Here is a 27,906-nt window from a genome sequence, read left to right as displayed (position 1 = left end):
ATGTGAAGCCTAGACTCTGGCTCTCAGAGGCGTTTTCCTCTTTTCTTCCCCGCTGACCACGCTTGCCTGTGGTATGAGCAGGTCCTTATGCTCTGGGACTATGGCAGTCGTTCCGCCTCTGCATGGAGGAGAGGTGAGGCTCTGGAGTCTAGCAGACCTGCTAGAAAAAGACCTGCTATCCTGAAAAGCATGGGCACTTCCCAGCTCCACTGCATTCAATGGCTTCCCATTCTGCGCAGGACAAGATCCAAACTCCTTAGAGTAGTATTTCAGCCTTCAAGAATCTAGTTTAACCTCTCCAACTTTTTTTCTCCATTTCTTATCTTTGTCCAATACTGTTATGTCCAGCTGCATACTGTCTCTTCAACAAGACATACTTTTCCAGGCCACCATGCTTTGCTCTCCCAGGTCCTCAGCCTGGAACGCCCTTCCTTCCTCCTCTAACTATTGAGGTCCTCTTAGACCTGGATCAAATGCTTGCCCCTTCTGCCAGGAATTAGACCTCTCGCCCTCACCTCTGTGGGAGTGAGTGGTTTAAATAGCACTTGGATGCCCTCGGCCTGTCCACCACTTGGTCTCCAGGTCCCTCACTAGGTCCCTAACCTTGCACACAGTAGGTGCCCTGTAAGTGTCTGATGAACTGAAGTTTCATAGTAGGTGCTCTGTAAGTGCCTGATGAACTGAAGTTTTTCCTGATAGAGGTGATATTGAACATTAAAATGCAAAACACAACTGAGATGGTAAAGGTAGTGAGGATTTAGGACTTGTTCGGCAGTTTTCCTGGTCCACTTCTCTTCATCTTCAAAAACCCTTTCTCAGGACACTTGGCAACTTCCCTCTTGGGGGACCTTAGCTGTTGTTCCTTGCTAGTGAAAGGACCTTTCCTTCTCTCTCTTTTGCCTTTACAGAAAATAAAGGAAAGATCCATGTTTTCTATCTTCTGCTCACCTCATAGCTGCTGTAAGCCAAGTGGGGAGGGTTCAGACACCTCACAGCATTGTCATGGATGTGCTAGATGTGACAGGAAAACAGCAATTACAGAGGCTCATAAAAATAATGTGGACCGCCAGAGTGGCCAAAATGAACAAATCAGGAGACTATAGATGCTGGAGAGGATGTGGAGAAATGGGAACCCTCTTGCACTGTTGGTGGGAATGCAAACTGGTGCAGCCACTCTGCAAAACAGTGTGGAGGTTCCTCAGAAAATTAAAAATAGACCTACCCTATGACCCAGAGTAGCACTGCTAGGAATTTACCCAAGAGATACAGGAGCACTGATGCATAGGGCACTTGTACCCCAATGTTTACAGCAGCACTCTCAACAATAGCCAAATTGTGGAAAAAGCCTAAATGTCCATCAACTGATGAATGGATAAAGAAATTGTGGTTTATATACACAATGGAGTACTACGTGGCAATGAGAAAGAATGAAATATGGCCCTTTGTAGCAGCGTGGATGGAACTGGAGAGTGTGATGCTAAGTGAAATAAGCCATACAGAGAAAGACAGATACCATATGTTTTCACTCTTATGTGGATCCTGAGAAACTTAACAGAAACCCATGGTGGAGGGGAAGGAAAAAAAAATGAGGTTAGAGTGGGAGAGAGCCAAAACATAAGAGACTCTTAAAAACTGAGAACAAACAGAGGGTTGATGGGGGGTGGGAAGGAGGGAAGGGTAGGTGATGGGCATTGAATAGGGCATCTTTTGGGATGAGCACTGGGTGTTGTATGGAAACCAATTTGACAATAAATTTCATATATTAAAAAAAAAAAAATAATGTGGACCACTTAGCAGGAGCAGTCAGTCGCCAGCCAAGGCTACATTTGCTCTGAGCACTAGGATTCCTCTCCTGAGATCACAGAAATGGAGGGAGAGTGTGGCAGCAAGAGATGGCCACTCAGACAAGAAGTGCTTCCAGATAGATGAGCGAGGAGGACAAGGGGCTGAGCTCCCACAGAAGCCTCCAGGGCTTCCGTGGCCGGATTTACCTAGAAATGCTTTTCCTGGGATGGCTGGAAGCCGGTCATGTGGAAAAGGTATTTTCGGACTCCGCTTGCAAGGCAAAAAATGCTGTGTTCTAGTGATTTTCTTCCTTCAGCATCCCACTAATATGACTATTATAGTTTTTGTTTCTCTAAAATATTATTTAATAAATTTTGACACAAAGGCAATTAAAAATCTTCAGCTTAAATTGACAACAGCTGTGTGTTCAGCAGCAGCCACTGCCCCAGTTAGGAGCCCTTTGTGGAACAACAGCTGCAAATTCTCAGCATTCTTTGGCCAAATGGTGCAGACACGGTGGAATTTTAAGTAATCTACACAATGCCTCGATTCTTCCCATGGCTCCGAACTGGAGAACAAAGTGATTTTTATCACTGCAGCAAAGGCACAAAAGCTGCTAGGAGAAATATGAATTTTCATACAATGTCACTTACAGGTCTTCGAGGCCTTAACTTACGACTTTTAAATAAAAAACAACGGGGTCTTGATATCATCCCTCCGGGATAATCTGTTATAAAAATCTCTTCAGGTGCCACATATCAGAACCAGTGGGCTGTGTTCTCTGGTGACAAGATGACTGACAGCAGACAAGGAGCTGTCACATTTCCTGTCATCTCCCTGACTTTTAGTGTATCATTACTCGAGGTTCACACCTCTGAGCTAACCCATGCACAACACCGTGTGGGGTCATCCCCGAAGAGTCTGCAATAGGAGGCTCCATTCTGAAGGGGTTGTCAACGCTTCACAAGAAAAAGGAGTTGAGACATCTTGATTCTCAACTTCCAATGTAATCGAACATTTTTTCCACACGAGGCTTACGGTGCTCGTTGTACAAGCGGAAATACTGTGAACTCTCACTTCACAGCTCAGTCCCATCTCCCCCTGCGGTCCTGACAGCACCACACAGCAGGGGGCCCGAGCAGAAGAGCAGCCACCCCGGGGGTGCGGGTCTGTATTCTCACTCAAGCTCTCTCTTTGGTCCCTGTTTTTCTTGGAGATGGACCGGAAACCCCTCCCCACGCCCGCCTGGGCCACTTCCACCACCCCCCCCCCCACACACACACACTTTTTATCTCCTGGAGAAAGCCTCTCTTAGGAGGCACCTCCCACATTCATCAGCTCACTTCTCTTTTAAGAGATGACTCCTGGATTCATTGGCTGGATTCTGCAAGAGAAGACCCACCTCCAAAGCAAGTATCACAAGGGTGCTTGGCCTCAGGATGGGATGGCTAGGATGCTGTGCTGTAGCACATTCTGGGCTCCAAAAGAAAAGACTGAACAAATCATATGTCAGATTGAACTCCCAGTCCAAACAAATGCAAGCATGAAAGCTTCTAGTACACTTCTATTTATTATTATTATTAGAGAGAGAGAGGGGGGGTGCAAGTGAGCGAGGGTGGAGAGACAGAAGGAGAGAGAAATCCACGAGGGGCAGAGAAAGAGAGAGAGAGAGAGGCAGGGCTCACCCGAAGCAGGGTGCTTGTGTTCACCTGAAGTGGGGTTTGAGCTCACCCAACGTGGGATTCGAACTCACAAACCGTGAGATCATGACCTGAGCCAAAGTCAGATGCTTAATCAACTGAGCCACTCAGGCACCCTACACTTTTATTTTTAAATATTTCAAATAGCAATGGCATACAGCAGTTAATAATGTCCTTTGTTGACATTTTACTGTGGGATGCCACCTGGAATTAAGCCTGTTACTACAGCTCTTCATTTGACTAACATCCGAGGGGCAGCTAGTATAGGTCAGATGCCGTGCTAAGCTTTGAAAATAAAAAGACTCAGAGGCCCTGTCCTTTCCGTCAGAGACCTCGCTGTCTAATAATGGGAGGATGGCAAGTGGACCCGGCGTCACAGCTGTGAGGCAGGCGTATGAGCCGGGCCTCTAAACACTGTTGCACAAACACTGGGAGGGACTCCTGGCCCAGGCAGGAATTAATGAGCATGTGCGATTGCCTTCACTGACACAGGGGAAATGTGGAAAATGTGGACAAGAAGAGCATTACGGGTGAGCCTGGTATCTTCAGTACGGCAGTTTGGAGTGTGAGTGGGTCCTGCAGGGAATGGCAGGAGAGAAAGGAGAGTGATGCAGGGAAGGGCACAGGGCAGGCGAATCTGGCAGTAAGACCTGGCTCTGCCACTTACTAATTGTGTGGATACAAGTGAGTCTAAAATTCTCTGAGCCTTAGTTTCTTCATCTATAAAATGAAATTAGAGCAAACTCTCTGCCTCATTCTCCCTTAGAGCCTCCTTCCTCTTTCTCTCCCATACCTGACCAGTTGTCAAGCAACTTTGAAAAGTTGAATCTACATTTGAAAAGTCTCTGAAATCAGTCCCTTCGTCCCATATCTCATTAAAAACTTCCCTTGTTCCCATCTGCCAAAAAAACCTGGAGCTTGGTAAAGGCTACATGTAATAAGGGATGGTTACTCATCCTGCTAGTTCTTCCTGGGTGTCATCTGCATACTGAGGTTTGAATTAAATACAATCTAACAAGTTTGGGGATTAGCCATCACCTTGAGATGTCCAGACCACTTGCAGGTAATTAAGATATATATATTAGCATGTGTGTTTACACACACACACACACACACACACACACACACACACACACACACACACAGGTATCTGGTTTAGAAAACTCACAGTTTGTTTTCTCTAAGGAGCAGCAGAGAGGATAGCATTCTTTGGGTTCTAATTTTCCGATTGTCATTAGCAAAGCTTTCCAGGCCTTAAGCCCATCCCACCCCAGCCTCAGCATTCTTTAAACGTCTTCATCACCAGTGACCAGCATTGCTGACTGAATTTTAGCTCCCTATTGATCTGGCGGAAACGGAGAGTTTCTTATCACTTGGGTCTATCCTTCTACTCTGCTCATGTCTTTCTGTCCCTTTTTCTTTCCCCTTGACCCACTTCTCAACTTGTTCTCTGCCTTCTTTGTGACCTCATTGAGTTGGTCCATTCCCTTTGGGCCTTTACCTTCACAGTCAGCTGGACACCAGGCCCTTTCTAGTAGCTATGAGTCCCTTGCCCCCATTGAATTCTGTTGTGGCTTCCATGAGAACCACCAACTAGTCTCTGCCCAACCCACCATTTGCTTTATTTGATCTACTCTGGGTTGCTTAAGACCATCAGAAAACCCAGCCAACTGGGTCATGCTATCTAACTTCATAATAGCTTCTAATGCTTCTGGGTAAATAGATTCCTCTTTTGCTGATACCAAATAGAATGTCCATGGATGGATTCTATTATTTCCCCATTGTCCTCAAATCTTCAAACACATTCTTCAAACATATTCTTACTCTTACAAGTATTTTTTTAAACATTTTTATTTATTATTGAGAGACAGAGCATGAGCATGGGAGGGGCAGAGAGAGGGGGAGACACAGAATCTGAAGCAGGCTCCAGGCTCTGAGCTGGCAGCACAGGGCCTGACACAGGGCTTGAACTCACAAACTGTGAGATCATGACCTGAGCCAAAGTGAGATGCTTAACTTATTGAGCCACCCAGGTAGTCTTCTTACAAGTATTTAAAAAAAATATTTATTTATTTTTGAAGAGAGAGAAAGAGTGCAAGCAGGGGAGGGGCAGAGAGAGAGAGAGAGAGAGAGAGAGAGAGAGAGAGAGGAAGAGAGAATCCCAAGCAGGTTCCGTGCTGTCAGCACAGAGCCTGATGTGGGGCTTGAACCCACGAACCTTGAGATCATGACCTGACCCAAAATCAAGAGTCAGATGCTTAACTGACTGAGCCATGCAGGAGCCCCTTCTTACAAGTATTTTTAACTCTCCTGTTCATTACAAAGGTGAAGGTTATCTTCTTTTCTTAACATTTTCAAAACATATCTTTTGTTCTCCATTCCTCCTTTCTTTTGTTTGGAAGACTATTTCATACAACTATTTAGCTGATGGCTAACTTCTCTGCTTTGGCTACCCATTTAGCACCTTGGCATTTTCCTTAACAGCACTTTTCACAGCATAATGATTCTCTCTCTCATCTATCTACCTGCCATTTATTTAAGCCTGTCTTCCATATTTGACTCTATGGTTCACAAACATGGGCTATGGGTATATTTTGCTCACTATGGTGCCCGAACACAATGCCTGAATCATAATAGACACTTCATAATCATGGCTGAAAGAACAAATTGTTTCTATTTATTTTTTATTTTATTTTAATCCCAGTATTGTTAACATAAAGTGTTATGTTAGTTTCAGGTGTACAATATAGTGATTCAACAATTCCACAAATCATCCAGTGCTTGTCATGACAAATGTACTCCTTAATCCCCATCGCCTATTTCACCCATCCCACCCCCAACATACACATAAATTATTTAATGATGAAAGGCTCCCCTCCTGCCTGCTCCAAGAACTTGCTCCTCTTTCCTGTCCACTGTAAATGTATTCCTCTCAGTTGGCACCATCTTGTCTCTCTTCTGTGTAACAATAGGCTCGTTTCTTCCCAATCCAAATGAAAATATTTCTACCATTGTCTGCATCCTCTAGTTATTTTTATATTCTTTCCTATTTTTTCAGTATCCTAAAACTGCCCGTTTCCATTTCCCTCTCTTTTACTGACTCCCTGTCCTCTTGCATACCACCCTTCAACTCTCGTCACTCTCTGAAGTTGACCTTTTATAGTTCAACAGTGATTGCATAATTGTCATATCATTTAATGATCTTCCCCTAGTCTTTACTACTTTTGACCCTTTAGTAGCATTTAACACCATTGATAAACATCCTGAAATTCACTCTTCCCGTGGCCTCCAGGACACAAAGTTTGCCCACATTCTCTTCCTTCCTCTGCCAGGCTGAAGCTCACAGAAAGTAGAAAGTGCTTTATTTTTATTGGTATCTCCACAGAGCTTTGCATGGTATCACAGGCAATTGTGAAAGAGGGCCAATGACTAGGAGCCTTATGGTCCCATAAAAGTGACAACTCTATTTCCTTTCATGTAAAAGGAACACTGGACCAAAGGCCTCAACTTCCAGGTTTATATCTCATACCTTTACCTAGTCAGATGACTTTGACCAAGTCACTTACCCTCTTGGACTTCAACCTCGTTAATTACAAATTAGGGAACAGCACTTTTATATTGTGATACTATTTTAACATCTTTGAAGATGGGTAGTCCTCACAGTTATAGCTTGTGAAGGTATCAAACATCTTTTGCAAATCAAACTATTCTGTTTTTATATAGTCATCAGAATTGTTAAAAAAAATCTATTAGATTTCTATCCCTTGAAGTATTTCTTTCTCCCTAAGTGAAAATGTGCTCCGAGGTTGGGTTTAGGTTTTGTGACTGAGTGGTTCCTTTCACAGAAAAGCCATCATTCCATCAGATCATGAACTGACTGTGCCCTAGGAATGATCTCCAAACACTGTTGGCCTATGAGTCACTTTCAATATTCAGTATTCAGGATGAGCTGTATCACCATGCTGAGTTTCACCAGGCTGTTGCTGAGAACACTCTGTCTGACTAAAAGCAATTAAGAAAAATAGATCCTTATCCTCTAAGACAACATCTCTATTAGTTCTGAAATGCACTGCTGCTTCAGGCTATTTGGTGAATAGGATAAGATATGCCAGTGATAGGGTCAACTGCAGGTTATATGGAAGAACTTTACATGTGACTGTGAACTTCTTGATGGCAGGCACTGTGCCTTATGTATCAGTGCATGGTGTATAGGGGTAGTTGTTAGATTGGTGAATGAATGAATAAATTGATGGTAAACAATCTGAGAGTTTCAAGGAGAAGGAGGTAGCCCTGTACATGACATTAGGAGTTAGGAGACTTTGGTTCTAGGCCATTCCTGCATTGAACTAGCTGAGTGATCCTGGGAGATCTTGGGAGATTTTGCCTCTTTGAATGCTAGCTTCCTTGTCTTTGAATTGAAGAGTCTGGATTAAATTAATTTTTTTTTTCTTTCTCTATGTGTGTTTTAATACTCCTCCTTAATATCCAAACTTCCTGTCCAAGGTGCTCCTCCCTGAGGAAGGATAATTTGCCCCCACTGTTTTGAACTTAAGAGTTCCCAAGTGTTTTGGCCAATGAAATGTGGAGAGAGGTGGATGTGCATCATACTTAGACAGAGGTTTTTATAGCCAGTACATGGTTTTCTATGTTTTTTTGTTCCTTTTCCATGAAACTATCAATGTTTCAGATAGTAGGGGTTACCAGAGTGAAGCCTAGTCAACTGCTGATGAACATGTAGCATCGGTCCAGAACAAGAACAAGAAGAGGAAGAGGAGAAAGAAGAAACATCTTTGTTGTTCTATACTACAGAGATTTTTAGTTGGGCTTAACAGCATAACCTCGCTTCTTCTGACTGATGCTTTCCCAAACTTGACTGTGTAGCAGAATCACCTAGGGTATTGAAAACATTCCTGTATCAGTAGGTCTGTGAACCACTGCGGTTGAAGCCTGGGAAATTATAGTTTTAGAAAGTTCTCCAGGGAAAGCATAAAGATATCTGCAACTTACTTTGAAATGTGTAAGAAAAAAAAAGACATTGATGGCTGGGCAAAGGGATGGCTAGAAGGACAGATATGTGATAGAACAAGTTACAGTAAAATGTTACTGGCAGAAATTAGGTGGTGGTTGTACAAGTGTTCACTGTAACATTCTTTCAGCTTTGTGGAATGTTTGAAATATTTTCATAATAAAACAAGATGATATTTAAAAAATTCCCCAGGTGATTCTGATGATTAACCCAATCTGGAATTTCTAGACTAGATAGTCTTGAAGGAAATTTGCTGTGAACTCCCCAGTGGTCGCTGCATTGACTCTTGGTTGGTCTTTCCTTTAATATTTACAGTGAAATAATGCTGACATAATGGTTCTATTGTGAATGAAGGCTTGTTACAATCACTAATAAAAATCACTAATAAAAATCCTTGTCAATAGCAGGGCCAACCTCTCTCTTGCAGATGAAAGGAACTTTTGTTTTCTCAGCATCAAGACCGAGAGAACAGAAGGGGGACTGTGGCCTATTTTGTACCAATGAAATGGTTCAGAGACAGACATGTTTGAGAAGTCACTGCAGACTATTCAGATAAAGGTGTCTGGTTCACAGTGCTTTTGGCTTGATATTTGATCTAGTGGGTATCTGTTCCTTTCTTTTTTGATAGTTTTATTTATTTTTTATTATTTTCTTAATATATGAAATCTATTGTCAAATTGGTTTCCATACAACACCCAGTGCTCATCCCAAAAGATGCCCTTTTCGATACCCATCACTTACCCTCCCCCATCAACCCTCCCACCCCCATCAACCCTCAGTTTGTTCTCAGTTTTTAAGAGTCTCTTATGCTTTGGCTCTCTCTAGTGGGTATCTGTTCTATTAGTATTCTTTTTTAATGTTTAGGAATCACTACCTTGGTGCATGCTATTTCCTCTCACCCAAAACTTGAACCTTCCTTGTCTTGTCTCTTTGGAAGAGCTAGAGTCATTTAATCCTTATAATAGCTATTTGAAGTAAATGTTATTTATAACCTTATTGTACAGGTTAAAAATATTTGCCCAAGGTCCCCCTGTGCCTTGGTAACTGTTAAGCTCTATAGTCTCTCATATGTAAGGCCACTCTGGAAATCAGATAGACTTTGCTGTTCAGAAATACACCACACAGTGTTTAGTTAACCAGAAGCTAGGCTTCCATAATGGCCCCATAGGGTTGCCAGTTGACGTCCAGTTAATTATTGCATCAAACATGCTCACACTAAACCCCATCACTGTTTATCTAAAATTCAAATTTAACTAGTTGTTTTGTATTTTAATTTGTTAAAACTAGCAACCCTATCAGCCCCACCACTTATTAACCTGGAGACCTTACAGACATGATTTCATCTCTCTTGTGACAAGCTGAAAAGTCAATGATTCTGCCATTCACAGAATCTACCATAGGCACAGAAAGACGTGTGAAATGTCTAGTTAACACAAGACTCTGGAATTGGATGCCATGACTCTCATTCTTCCATAGAATTGGATGCCATGAATCTAGCTCTTACACAGAGACAAGACAAGGAAGGTTCAGGTCTTGGGTGAGAGGAAATGGCATGCACCAAGGTGATTCCTGTAAACGTTTTCACCACACGATGCTGTGAACTCCTATAGCTCTTAGTACAAACCAATTTCCATCCTAAACTCATATCCAACCTAATCCCATCTCTATCCCAACCACATCCCCATGTTTACACCAACCCATTCCATCCCACCCCCATCTCCATCCCAGCCCCATATCCATTCTAACTCCATCTCCAAACAAAGACAGAGACAGGATTTCCAACCTGCTCATGAGAAAATACTACTAAAAAACTGGTCCTTTTCTTCTTCACCCAGAGGTCTCTAGGGCCTGTTGCAGACCTGACTCACCAAGCTTATAAACTAGAGCCTTCCAAAAGCTGTTTCAGTCAGGATTTTCGTATTTAGACTTCTAAATTCTGAGAATTCATTGTTCTAGAGTACTCTGCCTCTTCCAAATTCATCTTAAACTTATCAAGCCACCGTTTTTCCTCTTTTGCAGTCCACCTCACGCTGGGATCTTAGGCATGCATTAAGCGAATATAGTAGGTAATTTACAAACTCAGCCTCTCCTTTCTACATTTCCTTCTTTCTCTTTCCTTCTTTTAAAGAAAATGATTTTTCTCTGTCAAAGAAATATATGCTCCTTACTGAAGATTTAAATAATTCAGAAAAGCAAAAAGAAGAAAAGTCACCCATAATCCTGATTCCCAAAGGTAACTGCCAGAAATACATTTTGTTTTATTTCTTTGCAGCTTTTTTTCTACTCGTGGTTTTCTGGTTCATTTTTCACTGGGAATCTGTCTCCGCTGACATTTCTCCTCTTTGGGCTTCTGTATTCTCATCTGAAAACAAGCTTGTTGGACTAGGTAAATTCCAAGGTCATTTCCAGCACTACCACTCCATGTTTTTGTCTTTGTCAGAGAATTCAGAGAATATTTGTACTTGCAGTCTATTTATGTACTATAAAAGGAAGTGAGGATATTTAAGACCGGTAGGGACGTTTGTGGTGGATGTTAGTTGGATTACGTCTGGGGTTTTGTGTTCAATTTTGGACCAAATCACGGAAATTGGAAGTCTTATATGCTGTGATGGGAATATAAAATTGGTATAATCTTTCTGAAGGGCAATCTGGTAATATAAGTCAAAAGTCTTAAACTTTTTTATGTCAGTGGATTTATTGTAAGGGGAAAAATCACTGTTTAGTTACATAGATATTCATTACAGAATTTTTAATGAAAGCAAAAAACTGGGGGAAAATGCATGACAATAGGAATAAACTGAATAAATTATAGTGATTCAAAGGAATAGTGTACGTGGTCATTAAAATGATGTATTGAAAGAAGACAGATACAAATACATACAGAATGATTCCATTTATATAAAACTCAAAAATATCTATGGTATTCCTCGCAGGGGGAAGTGAATAGAAGGGGGGCAAGGAGCATTCCGGGATGTTGGTAATGTTCGATTTCTTGATCTGCATGTGGATAAGATGAATGTGTCCAATCAGGGAAAATTTATCAAGCTAAACACTCATGATTTGAGTGCTTTCCTGTTTTTCTGTTTCAGTTCAATTGCAAGAAAACTTTAAGATACAACATTGTAGGGGTGCCTGGGTGGGTCAGTCGGTGAAGCGTCCGACTTCGGCTCAGGTCGTGATCTCACGGTCCGTGAGTTCGAGCCCCGCGTCGGGCTCTGTGCTGACAGCTCAGAACCTGGAGCTTGCCTCTGATTCTGTGTCTCCCTCTCTCTCTGACCCTTCCCCCGTTCATGCTCTGTCTTTCTCTGTCTCAAAAATAAATAAACGTTAAAAAAAAATTAAAAAAAAAAAGATACAACATTGTATATTCAGCTCTACAATCTTGGAAAGGCCCTTAAGATATTTTGTTAAGTATAAAAAGTAGGTTTTAGAGTTGCATGATCTAATTTTGATGAAAAATATATATTTTAAAAATACATACATAGAAAAACATTAAGAGGGATATAAATCAAAATCTTAATAACACTCATTGTTAAGCTTTGGGATTTTGGGTGATTTGTCATTGCTAATACATGTTTTCTAGAATAAAGACATATTATTTTTTATAAATAAATATAAAGTCCTTAAATTAAAAAAATTCTAGTAATCTGTTCTGGGAGAGATTTTGGCTGCATGTATCCTAACAGAAGAGAGGGAGTGGGAAATGATGAAAGTAGAGCAAGTTCATCAAGGGCAGTTTTTTCCTTCTGGTGCTTCCTGTCTGTTCACCAGCCCTGGACTCATCCTTGGTCAATATCACATTATTTCTCAGCATCCAGGGCTTCCATGGTTTGGTCCATCTTCTTCCTGTTCCTGGGCCATGAAGGGCATATTCCTACGACTGTAATTTGTTCCCTACTCAAAATCTCCCATTTTGGGATCCCTCTCTCTTCAGCCTTCTCTCAAGCCTAGGGGATCCCATCCATTCTCTGAGGCTCTCCTTGGTTCTCAGCTTCCCCAAGAAGGGGCTCCCATCCATTCAGCCATTGTGCTTTCTTTGTCTTCTAATCCCTGCTAATACTGACTAAATAGTTCCTTTGTCAGTTAACTGTACACTGTCTTGTATTAGTTCTAAAGTTTTTATAAGCATCAATTCTTGCTTCGTCAAATAGGTTATAATCCCCTTGAGGGATGGGAACATTAAAAATTAAAAAAAAATCCTCCTTTTCTTGCTTTCCTTTTCTTGCATCTTCAATGACAGTTTAACAAATCAACTCTAGTCTATATTCCCTTCTTTGAATGATGGTAAAACTCATAATCAGTACCATCAAGGTCAATGATTTTCTAGCTATTTGTTTCGTATTTTGTTTCCTGGCATCTATGCCAGTTACCTGGTGGTGGACTGGAACTTGATTCTGATATGGAAGCTACATGCTACCTTACTCAGCAAAATTTACCAAAGGCATGAATTTTTTTATTTTGTTTTTGTGGGAAAGGGCCAGGAAGACATTCTAAAGACTCCATATTGATTTTTCAGGACCCATCCAGAGGAAGAGTCTTTTAGTTATGGTTGGTTCTTAAAAATGGCCAAGCCCTGTCATTTTACTTGAAACCTCTGCTGTTATCATTATGACTCTGAGATGGTTATTGGTAGAAGACAAGTTAACACATTTACTTCTCTGACAATGAAGTCTTTATATCTTCCATTCCATTTCAATCCATTCATTCATTTTTTTCTAAAGATATGTATCAAATGCCCACTAAGTGCCAGGTATCCTGATAGGTGCTACAGAAAGAAGAAAAAAAAAAGAAAAAGAAAAGAAAGGGCATGGTCTCTGTCTTCTAGGAAATTTAGTAAAAACTATTCTCCAATCAATGGCCATCACTGCCTTCAAGAAAGTGGTCAGTGGAAGGGGTCTCCAGGAGTAGACTCTAGGAGACTTTTGGCTGGACTCAGCCAGGTTTCTCACTTCTTAATATTCTCTTACTCTCTCAACAACAAATGTTGGAATGAGAGGCTGTCTCAGAGCTTGCCTCAATGGGTCTACCCAGACCAAGTTGAGGGTTTCCAAGAAAAATAAGACTGTGTTCTACTTGGGGCTCTGTCCATGCCAGCTTTCCATGCTTTTACTATAAGAGTTAGTCAATTCAGGGAAATATGCAATTGGACCCAATAAGTTCCTTCCACTTTAAACTGAGGTCACTTGGCTGGCATGGATGGGCAGGTGTGTGGCATTGACATGGTGATCCATTTTCTGGTAGAAGGCATTCCTCAAAGCAAAGTAGAACCATGAGGAACACTGCCTTCAGAGGCAGTGCCACAGACAATATGAAAAAAAAATCAACTGGGTCACAGGACTATGTCCTGTTAACACAAAACAGCTCCACTCAGTTATAAGAGGAGAGAGTCTTTCATTGCCATGACCACCTAATGGTTGGTTTAAATATGTTTCATTTACAACTATAAAGATGCTCTGAGACTCTTGGTTCTCGAGTCTAGAGCAAAATGAGAGGGAAATACTTTGGGAATGTTACATTTGGAAAAGCCAAAACAGTTACTGCCCCTTTAATCACTGGCTTGTTATTCTGCTTTATGCCTCAAGGCTAAATACAGCATCCTACAGTAAAATCTGTGTTGTGTTGTAACCAACTGCAAGAAGGTGTCTACAAGAGGAAATGGCAGTCAAAAGGCAGGTGTAAGCCCAAGGCCTAAGAGATACTTTCCCACTTCAACTTGTCTTGATCCCAGCCAACCACAGTTGCTCCAGGTAAAACACTGCATAACAGGTCAATCCCTTAAGGGAATGTATAATTTTAACAAGTGACACCAGAAACAGATAGATGAACACCCAACCTTTTAACCTGTCATGCATCCCCATCCTGGAGGTATCCTTTCCTCATTCCAAGGCACTTCTGATCCTATCCTACCTGTCCCCCCTCCTTTCTCAGGATCCTCTCTTTTTTATTGGCTGTCTCTCCTCACTAACCATATAATAGTTGTAGTAATAGTTAATGCTTGTTGAATATATACTAGGAGCGCTGTGACATGTGTTAACTCATTTCATCCTCACATCAACACTATGACCTAGATAAAATCATTACTTCCACATGACAGGTGAGAAAACTGAGGAAGAGTGGGTGTAAGAGTGTTGCCCAAGGTCAGAGTGGAGCTGGCATGTAAACTCAAGTAGGTCACACACTTATCTAGATGGTTTACTGCCTCTCTCTATATATACAAATATGTTTGACTCTCTCATACCCACTTTTGACCTTTCCCTTAGTTACTGCCCTAAGTCTTTGCTTTCTCTCAGAGTCAAATTTCTCGCAAGTATAGTCTAAATGTATCCTCACTTCCTCACCTCCCATTTGCCCCTCAGCCAGCTGGCTTTACTCCTTTCTGTTCCACTGGAACTGCTCTCACCAAAGTCACCAGTAATTCTGCGGTTGCCAAACCTAACAGACAGTTCTCATTGTTTTTTACTTAACTTTTCCGACATGGAAACTCTCTCCTCCCTTGCTTTCTGTGACACCATTTGCTCTTGATATTCTGCTTTCCTTGCTGTTCTCTCCTCCTTTGGCTCTGGCACAGGTGTTTCCCAGACTCCTGGTCTCAGCCTTCCTCCATGCTCACTGTCCCTAAGCTCCCTGGCTGATCCCTTGCACATGCGTGGTTTCACTGCCATTGATATCCTGGTGAATTCTACATCTGTGTCTACAGCCACAACTTGTTATTTTGGGTACTGGATTTCAAAACCCTCTTGTTTAATGACGTTAACTGATGGATGTCTCATTAGCATCTCAAATTTTTTTTTTCTAGCATTTCTATCTTAAACTGTGTGAACACATTTCATCACTTTCTCAAAACCCATTTCTTCTCCACATTCCTTATATCCTTGAATGATCACCTGGTCATCTAAACTAGCCACTTCTTTAAAAAAATTTTTTTTAACATTTATTTTTTGATAGAGAGAGAGAGAGAGAGAGCACGCGCGAGGGGCAGAGAGAGAGATAGGGAGACACAGAATTCGCAGCAGGCTCCAGGCTCTGAGCTGTCAGCACAGAGCCTGATGCAGGGCTCAAACCCATGAGCCCTGAGATCATGGCCGGAGCCAAAGCTGGACACCTAACCAATTGAGCCACCCAGGAGCCCCTGAACTAGCCATTTCCAAGTCATGCTAGTTTTCTTCTTGTTCACCCGAACAAAATGGATCTTTACGTCCTGTTGATTCTATTTCCTAAGACCTTTTGGATCTGTTTCTTCTTTTCCACTTCAACTGATTCCTTGTTCCTCACCTGCATGACCATCCATCTGACCTCCTAGCTGGCCTCCCTGCTGCAGCCTAGGCTCCCTCTCACTGCTTCCAGAGTGTGTTTTCTGAAATCCAAATTTGGTGACATGTGACAGAATAAAAGCCTTGACAGCTCCCCATTGCTACAGGCTGAAGTTTATATTTGTTAGCCTTGTGTTCTCAGCCTTTCATGCCCTGGACCCTGAGTCTGTTTCCAGCTCTGCCTCTCATCGCTTCCTGCACCCTCGCCTCTGAGGCTCTCTCTTGCACACTTGTTCCCTCTCCTTGCCATGGACTCCAACTTTTTTTCCACTTGCCACTTGGCCAATTCCTTTTCTTTCTCAGGACTCAGCTCTGATGTCCCCTTTTACCCCTGGATGCCCACTTTAGTCTTTCTTTCCATTACCTATGTTGCTGCCACTGCATGTACTGTACCAAGCTGTGCTGTTTGTTTGCTCCCTCCCTACAACGTGAGCTCCTTGAGATTAGGGAGCCTCATCTTTCATCTTTGTATGATGAGGCCCATCATTTTGCTGATATAGAGCAGAAACTCAATAAAAATCAAATGAATTAATGAAAATTACCCAAAGGAGTATATAGCTAATGGGAAACTTTAATATAGCAGTGAGAGAATATTTTTATCATTAGGGAATTGTATACAGCCTCCTGGAAGTCTGTAGATCTCCTGGCCTAGGCTATTTTTTCCCTCTACCTCTAAACTAAGCCATTGTTTGAGATCAATATGTGGTCCAGGTACTCTATCCAACCCACAAAGAAAATCTCAAAAGCACTAGGTTCCTTCAGATGTACCCAGAATCACATTCTCAAACACTTGCTCATTGTTGCCCTTGGCTCTCTGAAATACTTTTGGTAATGCTCATAAAAAAGATACCCACGATATGCCTTCTTAGTAAAAGATACAGTGTGTATTTCAAAATTGATGTGCTTTGGGTGGGTATGGCAGTGTTCAGAATGGTTCACATACTTTTATGGCTTCAAATTGTTTCCTGTTTTGAAGTTATTATGGAATTACAAATAATTGGCAGAAACATGCTGAGGCACACAGAGGACTATTTCACCAATATTCATTTGATGTCTTATTATTTTGTCTTTGCTTTCAGACATCAATAGCTAGATATACAGGAACAAAGTAAAATAGAAAATTGGGGCATTTATTCAAATAATTATGGCAAGCTCTTCCCCCACCCACAATACTCCCACCTTCTCTCCTTACTACATATCTGTATACACTTTTAAATTTTTTTTTTCAACGTTTTTTATTTATTTTTGGGACAGAGAGAGACAGAGCATGAACAGGGGAGGGGCAGAGAGAGAGGGAGACACAGAATCGGAAACAGGCTCCAGGCTCCGAGCCATCAGCCCAGAGCCCGACGCGGGGCTCGAACTCACGGACCGCAAGATCGTGACCTGGCTGAAGTCGGACGCTTAACCGACTGCACCACCCAGGCGCCCCTGTATACACTTTTAAATCGTGGGCTTTGAAGTCTGAGAAACTGGGTGTGAGTCCCATTTTTTTAACAGTGTAACCTTGGGAAGTTCCTTAACCTTCTGAGTTGCTACTTCTTCATCTGTAAAATGGGGAAAAACACGAGTACTGGTGATTGGTGTGAGAAATAAATAAGATAATATGTAAAAAGGCAGCACAGTACCTAGAACATAGTAAGTGACCAGTATATGTTAGTTTTAATACTATTATTAGGTAATTAAAATAAATATTTGGGGGGTAGAAGATGAAGACTTTGACTTTTTCAGTTGCCTTCATACTTCACTTCCTTGGGGCTATGTCTCTGTTGCACATGCTTCCAATTAAGAGAACAGTTATCAACTTATCAACTCACTGGCTGCTCAAATTTGGGGTGAAAAGAAAACAAATATCATTTTTCCATTTTAAAAGAAATCCAGAGAGGCTAAGGGATTGGGCCAAGGGCACACAGAGGTTAGATATAAACACAAGGTTTTGGGTAGTCTCTCATTTCCAGTGCTGGGTCCTTCTAAAGTCTGTACCGTTGGTCATGCTTAGTGGGTCTCAGAACAAGCAAAAGAAGCTTTCAGTGAGTCAGACCTGGAGATGTGCTTTTGAGTGAACAGGTTGAGTAACTCAGTCTTCACCAGGTGCCTCTGTTGGTAAGTTAATGGTGCTTCCAAAAAGATTTCAAGAAATGGGTAGGGAGACAATGTATATGATGGTGTGAGGTCTCCAAACACTTTCCTTGGTAAAACTCATTTACTTGGGCACTTTTCCGTTTAGCAATAATTGGCCCGTCTGGATGACTGAATTGACTCAGCAGCATTCCCTTCTTGAGGAAATCATTTAAAAAAAAACATGGAAAAATCCCTGTGCTTCTGCCATGTCATGCAGTATTCCAAGGACTGTTTAATGTCTTTTTGAATCCCATAGTTCTTTAAGCATAGTAAGCCTTTTGAAATATTTAAAAAAAATTTTTTTTTTAATTTTTTTTTTCAACGTTTTTTATTTATTTTTGGGACAGAGAGAGACAGAGCATGAACGGGGGAGGGGCAGAGAGAGAGGGAGACACAGAATCGGAAACAGGCTCCAGGCTCTGAGCTGTCAGCACAGAGCCCGATGCGGGGCTCGAACTCACGGACCGCGAGATCGTGACCTGGCTGAAGTCAGACGCTTAACGGACTGCACCACCCAGGCGCCCCATGCATAGTAAGCCTTTTGTAGAGGTTTGGTCTGGTTAAATGAAGAAAATGTTTTGTTCTAGTTCAACATTACTTAGAGCATTTTTGTAGTGAAAAGGTTTATGTAATTAAGTAGTGTGAGGAATAAGCTTAAGAATCCCCCAGGCTTACACCAATGGGTTAACAAGGTATAAAGAAGTACAAAGCCATAGGATGTTCATACTCGAGTTTGGGTAAACAAAATAGGGAGGTGCAAAGGCACCCAATACATAGGTATATGAAATAAGTAAGATTAGGTATTCCGGGTGGATGTGACCCCCAATTTAGTACTATAGCAGAAAGCTGCTTTCACAGGAGGGAAGGACCAAGTTAGGTAAACAGGTAAATTGGGCTATAGACTCCTGTGCTGCAGATGAAGCAGCCCAAAGTGGAGATGATTAATAAAAGAAAAAGTGCCTTGTTATTTCCTACCTGTCTAATCCCCTAAGCTAGCTAAGATAAACAGGTTATTTGTCCTACCTGTCTCATCCCCTAGGCTAGCTAAGATAAACAGAGGTGGTGCCTCATGTCTGCTGTAAACAACCTTCTGCTCGACTGCCTGGCACCAATATTTTGTTTTGTATGAACCCAAACCCCTAACCCTGAATATCTTCAAGACTCCCTTTCCTTCATGTCCACAAGTTAATGTTCACAGATTCATTGTCTCTTTGTGCACGTCTATTGCCATGTTTTTAAGCCTTCTGATCCTAATAAAAAATGGGGCAAGGACCCTTATTTGGGGCTCTTATCTTTTCAAGGCATTAGCCATCTCTCGCTTTTCCTCCTGCATCCCGCTCTTTTGCTGGCCAAAAGAGAACTTTAGACTTAGAGTCTATGACAAAGTAGGTTCATTGTTAGCACACAATGCCTACATTTCTTCAACATCAGAAAGATATCCCATTGTTTTGTAAATGCATTTGAGGCTCTCTTGGAAAGTGGCCCAATGTCTCTCTTCCTTTACTCTCTCATCCTGAATGGTCTGGACTTTGAAAATACAGGTTTTAGGCCAGGAGAGTGCCAAAAGGTCCCTTAATAACTGCATGCCCTCATGGGAGAAAGAGCTGTGGCAAACATGTGTCTGTGTCCAGAGCAGAGCTCTGATGTTTCAGTTAGGGCAGAGCACAGGCTTGGTGGTCAGATGGAAACATATTTCTTTATGTGAACCCAGCCTAGCTGATTAGCTACCTTTTTCATTTTAGAAACTCAGTAGTTTAGAAACTACTCAGTTTAGAAACTACTCAGTTTAGAAACTGAGTTTCAGTTAAGAAACTCAGTCAAATCTCATCTGAGTTTTCTTAATCTAATCTAATGATTTTTGATAACCATGATAGTCAATTTTCTGCTATAGACTGTATGTTGGTGTCCCCTCCAAATCTATGTTAAATCCTAGGGCCCAATGTGATGGTATTAAGAGGTGGGGCTTTGGAAGGTGATTATATTACAAGGGTGGAACCCTTATGAATAGGATTGGAGGCCTTTTAAAAGAGGCCCCAGAGAGCTCCCTCACCCCTTCTGCCATGTGAGGTTACAAGGAAAAGATAGCTGTCTATGAGTCAGGATGCAGGCCTTCATCAGACATCAAATCTGCCAGGGCCTTGGTCTTGGGCTTCCCAGCCTCCAGAACTGTGAGAAATGAGTTTCTGTTGTTTATAAGCCACCCGACTATGGTATTTTGTCATAGTGACCTGATGGGACTAACTCAAGTTCAAAGTTCAATCTCCAATGTCAGGGCTATTCTCCCACCTGGAGGGTTTTCTTCACCTTTCCTCCAGTCCACTGCTGTTGATCCTGGAGGTCACCCTTTCCACCTCCATCCAGGCCTTGCTTTGGAGTCTCCTGTGGGTCCTCCTGATACATTCTCCTTTGCCCACCTCTGACTAGCACCCAGCCTTTCCTTTCAGGCATCCCTCGTACACTGGCTACACAGAAACATTCAGAATTTTTCCAGGCCTACAGCAGCCCAGAGAAATGGCCTTTCAGTAGATGTACCCCTTTACCCCTGACCCCTTGCTCACATTTGTGAGGTTATTTGCTTTTGAAAGGACCAGTGAAAAACAAGGCACAAAAAACTATTTTCTCCTCTAAGATTTTCCAAATGCAAAGTCTAGAGTTTCATATACCTGCTTAACATAACCCCTTCCTAAATTAGTCCTAGGGTGGTGGTTCTCAAAGTGTGGCCCACAGATGTTGGGGGGTCCTCTATTTTCTTTTTTTAAAAATTTTAATTCAAGTATAGTGAACATACAGTGTTATATTAGTTTCAGGTGTACAATATAGTGATTCAAACACTTCCATACAACACCTGGTGCTCATCCGAACAAGTGCCCTCCTTAATCCCCATCACCTATTTCGCCCTTCCTCCCACCCATCTCCCCTCTGGTAACCATCAGTTTGTTCTCTATAGTTAGAGTCTGTTTCTTGGTTTCTCTCTCTCTCTCTCTCTCTCTCTCTCTCTCCCTTTTCATTTGCTCATTTGTTTTGCTTCTTAAATTCCACAGATGACTGAAATCATTTGGTGTTTGTCTTCCTCTGACTTATTTTGCTTAGCATAAAGCTCTCTAGCTCCAACCATGTTGTTGCAAATAGCAAGATTTCATTCTTTTTTGTCTGAATAGTATTCCATGGTGTGTGCTAGTGTATATACACTACAACTTATTCTTTTTTACTTTTTATCAGAGAGAGAGAGAAGAGAGAGAGAGTTTGAGCGGGAGAGAGGGGCAAAGGAGAGAGAGAGAGAGAGAGAGAGAGAGAGAGGGAGAGAGAGAGAGAGAGAGAATCTTAAGCAGGCTCCACACTCAGCATGGAGCCAGACATGGGGTTCAACCCATGACCCTGGGATCATGACCTAAGCCAAAATCAAGAGCCAGAGGCTTAACCAACTGTGTCACTTAGGTGCCCCTACAGCTCATCTTCTTTATTCATTCATCTATTGATGGACACTTGGGCTGCTTCCATAATTTGGCTATTGTAAGTAATGCTTCAATAAATATAGGGGTGCATGTATCTCTTTGAATTAGTGTTTTTGTATATTTTAGACAGTCCCTTATTTCCATTACAACACTTACAGGCTATTGCTTTTCACTAACGGTACAGAAGCAATTGTTACAAAACCACAGCATGCATCAAGACAGCTGCATTCAATTCTACTAGATCTATATTCATCACCATGAACTCACAGTAAAGTAAAAGGAAGAAAACGCCAGTGTTACCTAAAAATGTCCTTGATGAAGCAGTATAAAAGACTCATTTCATTTAATTTCAGCCCTTAAGTACATGTCATTTTAATATTTTGTGTGAAGTTTACACAAGGCACTTTAGCACACGTAGGTTAATGGTTTTCTTGAGGAGAAACATTATGATTGTTTGAGTTGCTTAACTAGTTGATTTTTAAGCTAAAAACCATTTTTTATCTTCTGGAAGATGGACTAGCAGATAAACTATGGGTTTTCACACTTGAGTATATGGCAGACATTTTCTTCTTCTTCTTCTTCTTCTTCTTCTTCTTCTTCTTCTTCTTCTTCTTCTTTTTAATGCTTATTTATTTTTGAGAGAGACAGAGTACAAGTGGGGAAGGGAGAGAGAGAGAGGGAGACACAGAATCTGAAACAGGTTCCAGGCTCTGAGCTGTCAGCACAGAGCCCCATGCAGGGCTCGAACTCATGAATTGTGAGATCATGACCTGAGCTGAAGTCGGATGCCTACCCAACTGAGCCACCCAGGTGCCCTGGCAGACATTTTCTTGAAAAGAAATAAAATCAGCCTGTCACCTCAAGGACAGCAATTGGCAGCATTTGTTGCCAGTGATAAAACCCAAGCTTTCAAGCCCCAGATCCATCACTTATTAGTATATTATTTACCTTTCTAGCATCTTACCTGCAACATCAGGATGGTGATAATCCATACCCCATACAGGGTACAATCATTAAATAAGATAACATTATTTGTACAGTGCCTAGTGTGTGTTAAGTGCTCAATGAATGCTGGCTTCTCTTACAGCTGCATCAAGTTACAACAATCAGTTTTGCTTTTCAGTTTTAATTTAACCAATTATGTGCATCAATATGAAACATGTTTCATCTGGGGTCCAAGTATTTTCTAAAGATTAAATTAATTCAAAATTCTTTGATAACACGGCAACAATGAAATGACATCAGAGCTATAGTGAAATAATGGCAGGGCATTAAAATATTGAGTTTTAAGCAAAAATTCTCATTTCTACAGTTTTCCATAAGGACATAAAGAGGACTAGTTTGCACAAGGTTAAAAATACACAAAATAACACTGAATATTATAAAAGTACCTCCCAAAGCTTACTACTTGAAAAGCAGTTTGTCAGTACTAATGCTAAGGTACACAAAGCCATCTGGGTCCTCGACATCCTGAAAGTTAAAGCCACAGAATGATGTCTTGACCATTATGCCATTAGTATCACATCTCGCCTGTAAAATCAGATGATTTTCCAAATTGAAGCACTTCTACCAAGGCTTTGGATAGGAATTAATGGGAATTCAGGTTATGACACATTTTGGGCATAGGCAGGCTATGAAAAGCACAGAAGGGAAAAGGAGGCCAAGATAGATTGGATAATAGCAAGATAATGATCAAGAGATTAAAAAAAAATAAAAAGAGAGAGAGAGAGAGAGACAGAGAGAGAAAGGAAAAAAATGTACCAAAAAGGTTGTGAAAACTGTAGGAGCCTGTTAGTGGGACATAATGAGGCTCTTTAAGGGATATTTTTATATTATCCAACGAATTTTCCGTTTTCAGCAATGAATGAGCCCCAGTCTTGTACATAATGTACATTGGCATGGTTTTTATGTCTTGTGTGTGAACTACCAAAGTCCATCGAACCTTTTTCAATCCTTCTGATCACTGGCCTGATCCTGTGAGATCCCTTATCTATCCTGTGGAAGGTATTTCTTTATGAACAGCTACTGAGCTGTCTTCCTCATGAACAAAGGTAATAGTCACACAACATTCAAAGGGCTAAGTAGATCCATCCTTGCCACTTTTCCTTTTGGTCCAGACAGTACACGTTCCCTGAATATGTTTTCCACTCAGATGGTGGTCGGTGCTATTAACTGCCCCGACTGAAAACTATTTTGCAAATGAATATGAAATTGCTCAGAGGTGGGGGAAGTTGGTGTTGCTTGTTTTGGGTGAGAGGGTAGCAGCTACAATGGAGTCAGGGCGTCGATTAGGCTCATAATTAACCTGAAAACTGTCCTGCCAGCAACAGCTACAGCAGCAGCAGCAGCAGCAGCAGCAGCAACCTGCCTGTCAGTTCCAGTCCAAGAATTCCAACTGCTATTTCAGTTGTTATGGAAACTGGCCACACTGGTTCTTAAAGAATTCATTATTCCAACAAATATTTGCTTTCCTAAATCATTACAGGGTATCTAAATGAGTGATGCAGACACACACGATGGAGGAGCACACAGGAAGAAGCTGGTGATTAGAGATGTCACAGGGCTACAAATTAAACCTGACCTTGGGGCATGATTAACTGGGGGAGAAGACATTTCAAGTGACAGGACTGGCAAAAGCAAGGGAAGTGGGGTTGGAGCCACAGACTCACATGGGGTTGGAGTGGGAGATGGGAAGGCACATTGAGGCCAGTGGGGAGAAAGCTTTGAAGGTCAGTCTGAAGAATTTGGACCTCTCTATAGACAAAAAGGGACTAGGATACTTTAAAGCAGGGGAGCAGTGCTTTAGGAATATTAATTTTTATCTGCAGACGAACAGCAAAGTTGTCAACCTGGTTTTTGGCTAATATTTCAATCCCACTTGTCTTGGTAGATGTCAAGACAATAATTTGAAAAGTGAAAAATTCAACCTCATCTTCTCATATAGGGAATACCACACTTATTTCACTGAAACCAATGGACTCTTGTTTATTAAGACTCATCAAAACTGTTATGGGTGTGTCTATGACATCCTGAGTATTTTTACGAGCTTCAAATTGACCTGCAATAATACAGCCCCCAAAAACCACTCTGCCATCTGTCAAGGAAGTGTTTAGAACTAAAGACTTAATTTACAAGCAGAGTCCTAAATGCCCTAGAAGAACAATCATTTTTCCTCATACCACAGTGGTTTTTGCACCTTCTACTGCCTAAACAGTAACCTGAAATCTTTAATAGAATAGTAACTGAGCAGTAAGATAAAATATGGGAGAGTTGGTTAATAGAAGAAAAACCTTTATTCAGAGCAGCAGTTTTTAGACTGCAGTCTGTGGACGCTTGGGGGTTTCAAGCTTTGCATGATGCCAAAGATTTTATATTGTGCTATTTGATTTTCTGAAGGGCACAGGACTTAGGTAAGCCAAGGTCTTTAGTTATACCTAGACAGATAGAAGTGATATTTGAAAATATATTTCGAAATTTAATTGCGAGTGCTAAACCACTGGTAACTCTGGAATAATATTATTGCCAGAGAAAATAACAACAATCACAAAACATGCTGTACTATTTTTAGAAGCTGTTTTTGGATCACATTATTAAAGACACAGATTTCTATGTGATAATAAAGGCTCATTCTTTGGATACTGAACATCAGGGTTAAGAGTCTCTCCTCTTCCTAATTTGGCCCCTAAGATAAAAGCTGAATATAACTCATTGTGTATGGCCTTGATGGTGAGAAAAGTGATTAAAGTTTATGTGGAAAGGGGAATTTTCTTTGCTATTAGGAGGATGAGTTTCTCTTCAGTAAGGAGTAGAAATAATTTACTTTTACTTTTTGAAAAGAATGTAAAAAGTGTGGCAAGAGTTCATCCAGTTCCCATGGTTAAGGTCAACAAGAGGCAAGCAGGTCAGAAACAGAACTCAGGTTGGGCTCAAGAATTCTCACTGCTTAAGACACACACTTCCTCCTCCTCTCACCTCTGTTAATCCCTTAGGTTGCGTTGCCCGCTCTCCTCCTTCAGTTCCCTGCTTAAATATCACTTCTGTAGGAAAGCCTTGCCTGATCACTCTGATCACCCACTTCTACCCCAGACACTCAATCCAGGCTGTTCTGTCTCCTTAAGTTTGTGATAATAAGTTGATTAGTTCTTCTTTTCACCTAGGATGGAAGGTCTGTGATCCCTCACTGCCCAGAATGGGTCTAGGCCTCAGTATATATGGGATGGAGGACTGAATGAGGGAGACAGTCCAGGGTAACAACCCACACAACTGTGTGGTGGAATGGGGCGAGCCCTGGGATGGGAAACTGCAGCCCTAGTCTCCTCTCTGCCACCAGTTGGTTGAATGACCTTAATCAAACCTCTTAAATCCTCTGGGACTCAGTTTCCTTATCTGACAATGAGGGAGACTTAGTGAGAGATTTCCAAGGAAACATTCCAACTTTAGGGTGCAAGATTCTAAGTTTATATGATTATATTTCTTGGGTGCCGATAACTATTCTTTTTCCTACCCATTGAAGATGTGTGGACCTTTTCATTATTTCTGAATATGAATACAAAAATTTTTTTAAATGAAAAGGTAGGTGTATTAACTTTTCTAAAGACTTGAATACTTAGAGGGAAAAGTACTAGCTTTTGGGAGGTGCTTTGACAATATTTGGTGCTATTCTGGGCAATTATAACTGTTGCTCAAATAGTCCCATTGATTTCCATGGGGAAAACTGAATAGCCGGTTCTCACACTCATTAGCTATGTGAGCTTGGACCAGTCCCTTTACCTTTCTGAGTCTCAGTGTCTTCATCTGTATAACAGATATGTAATAGAGATAGACCACCAACCTATAGGATTGTGGAAGGATTAAGTGAGATGAACTGGAACACAGTATGTGCTTAGAAAATGCTGGTGAATTTTATCCCACAATTAATTTACCAACGACGTTCACAGTATGAGGCATAAAATAAATGAAATTTTCTTACCATTAGCTAAACGGAATGCAGGGTATGGTTACTGAAATATATTTGAATATGTGGTTACGGATATATTTCGTTTAGTGAGCAGTGGCTCATTGTTCAAACAGAAAATGTATGTGCTAGATTTTAGCATATGACTTCTTCATACTCATGGGATTATAAGGTATTTTATTACTGAGGAACTAAAATCAGGAGTCTGACATTCCTTAGAGTCTTACTTTGTCTATTCTGTAAGGATACAAAGCCAAAAACAATATAAAACTGCATAAATGAAAGCAACAATCCAGAAGCCTCGAGGGTATTTCCTAACTGAAAAAGGGGCAGAATTCAAAGCAGAATAAGAAATGGACAGTTTTTTTCTCTACCAAGTTGTTTATTAGCAACTGCATTAGAAAACTTGAGAGCTGTTACTCACCAATCATGAAAATAATTTTACACTTTCTCAAATCTTCCATGAAACCTTTAAAGTAAGAATAATTTAAGTTACTGGCAAGTAAAACTGTTTTGAAATACTGGTTTTACTTATGTTGTGTAAAAACCAAAATCTTGTAGCTTTATTTGATAAGAAGCCTTAAGTTCAGTAAGTGTGTTAATAGGTCATAAATTATAGGCACCAATGACCATTTCAACCTTATTCCCAGACCCTGGTAACATAATTTCATTTTAACACAAACTATCAATTTTTGGTGGCAAAACTGATAAGCCATTAAATAGCATGACTTACAAAGAAAGATAATTTTTAAAATTATTTTAAAATGTTCTTAAGTATCTCAGTTTTGTGTTATTTTACATTTTTCTTAACATTTGCTGATCTCTTTTAATAAAGAGGGGTTAAAGCACAAATGGGGAGTCTGGAAGATAATATTTTAAATACAGTTCCTATTTATAGAAAATAATACTATTTTCCATTTAAGGTAGTAATATAAAATTTCCTTCTAAAATAAATCTATTTAAATAATAATAGTGAGTCAATTTAGAGAAAAATATTAAGTCAATAATATCTAGCATAGGTCATATAGAGGTGAAACAAAAATCCCAGAGATGGTGAGAGTGAGGATTGAATTTTGGGAACCACTACTTTATTTTTTCTCCAAGTTTTTACTTAAATTCCTGTTAGTTAACATACAGTTTAACATTAGTTTCAGGTGTAGAATTTAGTGATTCAACACTTAAATACAACACCTAGTGCTCATCACAATAAGTGTCCTCACTCATCTAGCCATCCCCCCACCTACTTCCCTCCATTAACCCTCAGTTTGTTCTCCATCATTAAGAGTCTGTTTCTTGGTTTGCCTCTCTTTCCCTATCCCATGCTTGTTTGTTAAATTCCACATATGAGTGAAATCATATGGTATTTGTCTTTCTATGACTTATTTCACTTACTATCATACATTCTAGCTCCATCCATGTCATTGCAAATGGCAAGATTTCATTCTTTTTGATGACTGGGTAATAATCGTGTGTGTGCGCGTGTGTGTGTACGTGTGTGTGTATCACATCTTCTCTATCCATTCATCAGTTGCTGAACATTTGGGCTCTTTCCATAATT

The 27,906-nt window shown here is 40.9% G+C and overlaps 1 protein-coding gene across 3 annotated transcripts in view; it reads right to left on the bottom strand.

Annotated features, from left to right (window-relative positions):
- AK5 (adenylate kinase 5) overlaps window positions 1-27,906 on the bottom strand; it is a 265,268-nt gene that overhangs the window by 41,786 nt on the left and 195,576 nt on the right. For all 3 annotated transcript variants that reach the window (XR_006206173.1, XR_006206172.1, XM_042952269.1), the window contains one exon: window positions 26,773-26,817. Coding sequence is in view for 1 of the 3 variants with exons in the window: in XM_042952269.1 (XP_042808203.1) it covers window positions 26,773-26,817 (45 nt within the window). In the remaining 2 variants the exon portion in view is untranslated. The remainder of the gene's footprint in view (window positions 1-26,772; window positions 26,818-27,906) is intronic.

This window comes from Panthera leo, chromosome C1 (genome assembly GCF_018350215.1).
Source record: "Panthera leo isolate Ple1 chromosome C1, P.leo_Ple1_pat1.1, whole genome shotgun sequence".
NCBI lineage: Eukaryota > Metazoa > Chordata > Mammalia > Carnivora > Felidae > Panthera > Panthera leo.
The sequence above is the reverse complement of the archived record's forward strand: the minus strand, read 5'-3'. Positions and strand labels throughout refer to the sequence as shown.